At 60.6% G+C, this 7,598-nt stretch overlaps 3 protein-coding genes across 3 annotated transcripts; all 3 read left to right on the top strand.

Annotated features, from left to right (window-relative positions):
- The first annotated feature begins 1,084 nt into the window (after positions 1 to 1,084).
- LOC109324733 (protein S100-A4-like) lies at positions 1,085 to 1,850 on the top strand. The gene is made up of 2 exons (XM_019556767.1): positions 1,085 to 1,239; positions 1,569 to 1,850. The coding sequence occupies exons 1-2, from the start codon at positions 1,099 to 1,101 to the stop codon at positions 1,731 to 1,733; spliced, it is 306 nt and encodes a 101-aa protein (XP_019412312.1). The 5' UTR covers positions 1,085 to 1,098; the 3' UTR covers positions 1,734 to 1,850.
- A 1,421-nt stretch (positions 1,851 to 3,271) lies between these two features.
- Positions 3,272 to 4,426, top strand: S100A5 (S100 calcium binding protein A5). Its single transcript, XM_019556765.1, has 3 exons — positions 3,272 to 3,490; positions 3,768 to 3,910; positions 4,084 to 4,426. The coding sequence occupies exons 1-3, from the start codon at positions 3,463 to 3,465 to the stop codon at positions 4,225 to 4,227; spliced, it is 315 nt and encodes a 104-aa protein (XP_019412310.1). The 5' UTR covers positions 3,272 to 3,462; the 3' UTR covers positions 4,228 to 4,426.
- A 391-nt stretch (positions 4,427 to 4,817) lies between these two features.
- Positions 4,818 to 7,104, top strand: S100A6 (S100 calcium binding protein A6). The gene is made up of 3 exons (XM_019556771.1): positions 4,818 to 4,864; positions 5,723 to 5,875; positions 6,875 to 7,104. Exons 2-3 carry the CDS (start codon positions 5,738 to 5,740, stop codon positions 7,016 to 7,018), a joined length of 282 nt encoding a protein of 93 aa, XP_019412316.1. The 5' UTR covers positions 4,818 to 4,864; positions 5,723 to 5,737; the 3' UTR covers positions 7,019 to 7,104.
- Positions 7,105 to 7,598: the final 494 nt, after the last annotated feature.

Consider the following 7,598-nt stretch of genomic DNA (forward strand, 5'->3'; position numbering starts at 1 on the left):
TTTGGGTGCTTCTCCGCTCATTGGCCTTGCTTTAATTTCCAGAGCTGGAGGGGGTGTCCCCAGTCATGTTCGCTGGCTATAAATACTGAGGGTTTTTGCTCAGCCGCTTGTCTGGCCAGCATCTGTCAGCCTGTTTCCTGCCTGACTGCCTTGGTAAGTGGTTTGTTTTATTGAGATACTTGGGGCTTCAGCTGCTTCAGCTGCCTGTGGTTTGTGCATGGGGGGCTGGGGACATGGCCAGCCCTGCAGTTTGGGAGAAGGGGGCGCTGCCTTTGCTGCAGCAGATGCAGATGGTCCCGAGCTGGGGTGGTGGAGTCAGCCGTGGGTTCCCCACTTGGCCTGGGTCTTGGAGCTGCCCTCTGCATCCAGGCAGTTTTGGGGTTAGCGGGAGGTCTGGGGCTCTGCTTTGACAGAGCCATGGCTGCAAAGGGCTTCCCTGGACCCATGCGAAGGGTGACACCTCCTCTGGAGTCTGGGCTTGTGCAGCAGCCTGCCTGGGGCTGCATGACTTGCACCCCCCATTGTATTCCCCTTATCCCCCTAGCCCCCAGGCTGTCATTGCCTGCCCCCCACAGCCATTCTCCTGCTAAGCCCTCAGCCCCTAGGCTGTCATTGCTCAGTTCCCCCAGCTGTGCTCCTTCTAAGCCTCCAGCCCCTGGGCTGTCATTGTAGTTGGCACTGGCTGCCAACGCCCAGCTGTGCTGCCAACATGACCTCAGGGGAGGCTTGGGAGCGGGTAGGAAACGGTGACACATCCTCCTGCCTTGGTGCAATTAGCAGGTGGGGGCCCTCCCTCTGGGGGTGCAGGGCAGGGCTAGGCTATAGGCACTTAGCACTGGTCCCCTGGGCCTGGGTGAAGGGGCCGTGACTGGAGGGCTTGGCGGGGATGCTGGGAGAGCTGGGCACGCCACAAAAGACAGGACCCGAGTACCTTGCCTGTGCTCCTCCTATGCAAAGGCACCCAAATGTATTCAGATCTACTTCTGCCCCTGCACCCTTAACCCCTGGGCCAGCTGGTCCCGGCTTGGTAGGGAGCTCTCTGCTTCGGGCCATACTCTAAGCGGCGCCCTCCCCACATCTCTATCTCCCAGACCCGCCATGGCGCATCCCCTGGAGCAGGCGCTGCAAGTGATTGTCTCCACCTTCCACAAGTACTCGGGGAAGGAAGGTGACAAGTTGAAGCTCAACAAGGCTGAGCTCAAGGACCTGATGCTGAAGGAGTTGCCCAGCTTCATTAGTGTGAGTGGGGGGACTGGGACCCCCAGGTGCTGGGGGTGGTGCTGGGACCCTGGCACAGGAGCCCTGTCTGCCCCTGTGAAGGGGTCCAGTGGCCTCTTGCAGAGGGGGCTCGGTCCCTGCTTGGACCCTTCTCAGAAAAATCTATTCTGCCCCTTTGGAGAGGGGAGGGGGCAGGAGATGCCCACATCCTGTCCCAAACAGTTCTGCCTGGGGCGGGCACACACGGACGATGGGGTGGAGGGAGGTGGATGATGCTCTGAGCTGCAGGAGGGGTGCAGAGCATTTCTGGGCCAGGCTGAACCCCGCTCCCACCTCCCTCCCCCTGGCAGAAGAAGACGGATGATGCCAGCTTCCAAAAGATGCTGAGCAACCTGGATAGCAACCGCGACAACGAGGTGGACTTCCAGGAGTATGCCACCTTCCTGGCCTGCGCCGCCATGATGTGCAACGACATCTTTGAGGGCTGCCCTGACAAGATGCCGCGGAGGAAGTGATCGTCCTGGGCCTGGGCTGTCCTGCGCGGGCCCCTCCTGGGACCCCCACTGCATTGCCCACAACTGCCTCAAGAGCCCGTCGAGAGCCTGTGCAATAAAGTCACTTCCAGATTGTCCCGTGTGTGTCTTCGGCTGTGTGACCGATTTCCGGACTGTGTTGCACATGGAGTTGTAGAGGTCCCTGTGGGGTCTTCAAGGGTTTCTGCCAGCTTTGCCCAAAGGAGCAGGGGTCCAATCCAGGCACAGGGAAAAGTGCAGCAGACTGGGGTTGGGGGCTTTGCTCCTTCCAGCTCCGGGATAGCAGCCCACAACTGCTGGCAGCAAGGGGAGCTCCTCATAGGCTGTACCCCACTCCAGGGGGCTCCATCTTGGCTATTGACCCCATAAGACCCAGGTCCTTTCCTACCTGGGTGAGTTTATTGCAGAGCCAGAGCCTGTTGCATCCCCTTCCCCCCAGCTCAGTGACCGTGGGGTCCCAAGGCCAGAGTGAGGGGCTGGGCCACAGCCCTCCAGGGCAGCTGGCTGCATGGCCCCAGGGTCACCCACAGGGAGGTGGCAGTGCCTGTGTTCAACTCTACTGAATGGAGCCATGGTTGCTGCATGGCGGGTCTTGGACAGTCCCAGCAGACCCCTGGCTCTTGCTGGGCACCTGTCCTGGGCCCTTGCTGTCCACCCCCTGCCTCGGGCTCTGTATCTCCCCAGCTGGGCACTGCTAAGCAACAGGGCCTTGCCCCTGTGGAGCATCCTGCTTGCTGAAATCCCTAGTGCCAGGAGCTGGCACTGCCATGGAGCCGGCAATGTCCTTGGGAACATCCTCTATACCATGCCCCAGCTGTCCCCTTCCCTCCCATCCCCTCTGCATGGGGCTGGGTTCTGCTCTGGATTTTCTCTGAGGGAGCTGTGAGCTGAGGGGTAATCCCAGGCTGCCCCGGGCAGTGGGCACAGGGGCCATCTGGCTCCAAGGCTGTGTCCCGGTGGCACCCCACAAGCATGGGCAGGCAGTGACCCCAGGGAGCTGGGATCCTGGCAACTGCATCCACTTTCCATTGGCACCTGAGCCAGGAGAGTATAAGAGGAGGTGCCTGCCCTGCCCTGGGCTCTCTGCACCCGTGATTTCCTCCTCGGTAGGTCGGGGGTTTTGATGCCATCAGCTGGGCTGGTGAGATGGGGGGATAGGCTGGCTTGGGGACTTCTCTGTCCTGCCCTCTCCAGATGTGCAGCAGCTGCTGGCTCTAATGCTTCTGCGTGGGGCTGCTGGTCTGGCAGGATGGTAACTGCATGACCCAGGGGGTCCTGGGCAGATGGGGCAGCTGTGCCTTTCCTACCCCACCTATTCAGGGTCCCCAATGCCCAGTGGCTTGTGGTGCCCGGGCCTTGGGTATGGGATTAATTCCACCTCCCCCTGCACCCTGGAGGCTCCTTTCCTGTGTCCCCAGCCTTGCAGGGCAGGCCCCTGGGGCGGGGGAGAGCTGTGGTTCTTTTGTCCCACTGAGCTGGGGCAAGGGCTGTTCAGGGGAGGAGCCCAGGTGCAGAAAGGCACCTAATTTCTCCTAAGCCTCTTTGAAAAGCCTCATCAATAGGACCCACCTGGTCCGGGTGTGAGTGAGTAGGTGCCCCAGGGCAGTGGAGCCACACCCTGCAACAGTTGGGCATCTGCTGTTTGCTCACCAGGGTTGCTAATGGTGAAAGACCCACGCGGAGGCTTTCAGGGGCATGGGCCTGGGCTTTGATGGGCTGGGCCAGGAGAGCCCATTGCTGTAAGCACCCACTGATGCTAAGGGCTGCGGTACAAGGGGCTGCGCACACAATGGCTGTGCTGGAGGGGGTGGGGGGCCTGGCCCTGCAAAACCTCTACTGCTGTCCAGAGATTGGATAGAAGGCGGGGAGCTGAGTGCAATCCCCTGCCCTGCCACTGCCCCCTCAATGACCTTGGTCATGTACCCCAGTCTCTCTAGGCTTTATTCCCCACGGCCTGCATCCTGCTGCTTTCCCTGTGTCATGCTTCTGCCCCCCGCATCCCCTTCTCCCTTGCAGGTGGCATGGAGACCCCCCTGGAGAAAGCCCTGGCCACCCTGGTCCTCACCTTCCACAAGTACTCGGGGAAAGAGGGCAACAAGTTCACCTTGAGCCGGGGTGAGCTGAAGGCGCTGGTGAAGAACGAGCTGGGGCTGGGCCAGGTGAGAGCTGGGTGAGGGGCTGCAGTGGGTGTGCCCCTCTCTGTCCTGGATCGGGGCCTTCCCACCCTGCAGGGTGAAGTTGTCCCTGCTATACCCACCGTACCCCCCTGGGTTTCCCTACCCCTGGCATGAGCCCAGGGGCTGCATGTGACCGGTTGGGCCTCGCTGTGCAGAAAATGAAGGAGCGCAACATCGACGAGCTGATGAAGACCCTGGACAAGAACAGCGATGACGAGATAGACTTCAAGGAGTACTCGGCCTTCTTGTCCGCCCTGTGCATGGCCTACAATGATTTCTTCCACCAGGACGGCAAGTAGCGGAGCCCCCCGCGCCTGGGGCCTTTGGCCCGGGCTGCAGTGCAGCTGCCTTCAATAAAGAGCTTTCCGCTTGCTGCTTGCTCGCCTGAGGTTGTTTTTTCCACTCTGGTCCCTTTCCAGCCTATTTCTGGCTCCGAGCCATGGGGAGGGATATGGAGGAAACCCCCATGCAGGGGAGGGGCAGATAGGGCAAGTGGTGATACCCCTGCCCTGTGATGCTCAGGCTTCATGAGATGATGCATGGGTGGGGGTGGGCACGTGAGGCAGCCCCTGCAAAGACTCCTGGGGCCCTGCTGCTACAGGTAGGTCAGGGGCTCTGTGGCAGCACTAGCTCGTGGCCTGGGGACGTCTCTCCCACATGTGTCACCATGGGGACCCACTTCCGCCCTGCCCCAGAGCCCAGTTGGCACGGGGCCGGTCTGTGGTGGGGGGCTGGGTGTGGTGGGGCAGGGTCCATGGCGCTGGGTAGTGTCCGGGGCAGTAGGGGCAGGGCTTGTGCAGGGGGGCAGGGCTTCCCCAGCATCCTGGGAGGCGGGGGAGGGGGGATCCAGCCCCATCTATAAAGGCTGCCTGCTGCCTGGAGCCTCATCCCACGCTCTCCTCTCCTCTCCTCACTTCTCTCTCTCCAGTGCATTTGGTAAGTTGGTGCTTTCCCTTTCCTCCAGACTGCTGCCATTGCCCTGCCAGCTGTGCCTGCACCCTCTTCCAGCTGTGCCCATGTCCCACTCCCTTTCTCTACCTCCGTCCCCCCCTGCTCTCTCCAGCTGGGTTTGCAGGGTCCCCTAGCAGCCCCCACTGCCCGTGGGAGCTTTGTACCTGGGTTTCCCAGGCACAGACAGTGCTTCTGGGGGCAGCAGGGTCTCAAAAACCTTGGGGGGGGTGCCTGGGCGATGTGGGGGGACTGCTACTGGGGACCCCCGTATGGGGTGTGGCTCCTTACACAACAGCCGAGATGGTGGCTGTCCTGGTAGGTCTCGGCTGACACCCCGTGGCAGCGGGCGAGAAGGCACTGGCTCCGGCTGTCTCTCAACCTGGAGCTCCAGGGTTCAGGGTTTGGCCTCTGTGCTGCCCTGTGCTTCATGCCTGGGCCCCACTAAGCCTGAGAGCAACTGGGGGGGGAACGGCGGGTCTGCCTGTCCCACTCCCCAGTGCCTCCACCCTGCCTTGCTCCCTTCCCCGGGGTTCGCAAAGGCCTGCGGCCAGTCAGGGTGCCCCGGTTTGGGATCCATGTGGCACTCCCTGGATCTCTGCTCAGAGCCAGGCCCTACCCCTTCTTTCCTGCCCTTTCCCCGTGCCCATCCCCAGGGTGTCTTGGAGCCCTGCCCCCCCTGCTTTTCCTGGGAGCATCAAGGTTGCACAGCAGCCCCTGGGTATCCCTGGACCAGCCATGCCAGAGAGCTGTGGGCACCCGTGCGGTCTTCCCATCCTTGCTCCATCCCATCTCCAGCCCCCCTGGCCCCTGCTGCGGCTCACAGGCATCTCTGCCCCAACCCAGATCCACCCCGCAGCCATGGCGTGCACCCTGGACCAGGCCATCGGGGCCTTGATATGTGTCTTCCACAAGTACTCAGGGAAGGAAGGCGATAAGAACACACTGAACAAGAAGGAGCTGAAGGAACTCATCCAGAAGGAGCTCGCCCTTGGCCCGGTGAGTGGGACTGGGGGCAGCAGAGTGTGGTAGTGTCCCGGGGGCCAAAGCCTGGCACCTGCAGAGGCCCAGTCACCTGGGCCTGCATCAGCCCCCGCTGGTGCTAAGCGCAGATGGCCCTGGCCTGGAGGAGGGCAGAGATGGGAGGGAGGCGAGGGGACCTGCCCAAGGTCACCTAGGAAGTCAGTAGCAGAGCTGGGAAGGAACCCTGCTTTCCCAAAGCTCCAGCCAACAGCTTGGCATCGCACTCTTGGGGGGTGGGGGTGGATGGGGGGCAGTAGGATTTGGGGATTTGGCACTGTCCCAACCGCCCTGGCTCATGGCCCAGCTGGAGAATCTATCCAGCAGAGGCTCCCCCCGGGGTTATCAGTGTCTGGATCAGGAGGTTGTGTGTGCAGCCGTGTGCATGCATGTATGTGCATGCCTGTCTGAAGGTGTGCATGCCTGTGCGAGGCCAGAACGGCGGGCCCACTCCTCATTCAGCGGCGGGCTGCCACTCCTATTCATGACACAGAGGACAGCAATGCAAAGAATCCGCGTGGTGACTAATGGCCTGGCTTAGCAACCCCAGGACGTGCGCAGCACTGCTCCAGTGCAGGACTGAGTGAGTGCCACCAGAGGGCTCAGGCAGGCAAGGTTCTTCCGGTAGATGTGATATTTTTTATTAGATTAACTAGATAGTTGGAAAAAATTGTTCTTTGCAAGCTTTTTGGGCAAGAGAGCTCACACACCCTTTAAAGGGAGAGTCCCCTCATTCCTGTACTCCACAGGAGCGTGGTGGGGAGCCTGAGTTGCATGTTTTGGGTTTCTTTTGAAGCCCAGCTTCTCAGCTGCTCCCACGGAGAGTATAGCAATGAGGCCCCCATCCTTTTAAAGGGAGTGTGAGTCCTTTAGCAGTGCTCACCAGGTTCTGCATTTTGGAGGGTGAGGCCAGCCGATGCCTGTCGAGGGTCACACACTGAACACGTTAACACACCTAACGCTTTCTCCTTGCTCCAGAAACTGAAGGAGGCCGAGATCGCTGGGCTCATGGCCGACCTGGATCGCAACAAGGACCAGGAGGTGAACTTCCAGGAGTACGTCACCTTCTTGGCAGCCCTGGCCATGGTCTACCATGACGAGCTGGTCAAGTGCAAGCAGTAGCCACGGCTGGGGATGGGGCAACCTGGAGGGGCCTGCCTTGGGCACCAATCTGGAAAATAAATGCTTTTTTGTAATGTTTTGCCTTGGGCTCCGTCTCCTTTCTGTCGCCTTCCAAGAGCAAGTGCCCGCTGGGAATCTGCTGGGCACGTCACGGCTGAAGCAGACAGGATGGGGCATGGAGGGAGGCCGTGCTGCATGCTGGGACATCGGGATGACTCGGGGTTGTGGCAGGGTCAGTGCACATGGAGCAGGGTCAATGCACGGGGGCCCAGGGTCAATGCACACAGAGCCCCAAGCTGCGGCACTGCTGGAGGCAGCTTGGGCTCAGGTCCCTACAGCCTGATGCCCCCAGGGTCTGGAGAGATGCATGTCATCCCGGGGCCGAGGGGCTTAGCTCACCTCGGTGGAGACTGAACTGGGACTAGTTTCCTGGATCAAGGACAACAAGAAGTTCTTTTTTAAATAAAATAGGGGGCAAAAAGAAGGTTCTGGGTAATGTGGGGCCCCTGCAGGACACGGAAGGAAATTTGGTCATCACACCAGATGACAAAAGCCAACATATTTAACAATTTCTTTGCCT

Source organism: Crocodylus porosus, unplaced genomic scaffold, assembly GCF_001723895.1.
Source record: "Crocodylus porosus isolate Cpor-Errol unplaced genomic scaffold, CroPor_comp1, whole genome shotgun sequence".
Lineage (NCBI taxonomy): Eukaryota > Metazoa > Chordata > Crocodylia > Crocodylidae > Crocodylus > Crocodylus porosus.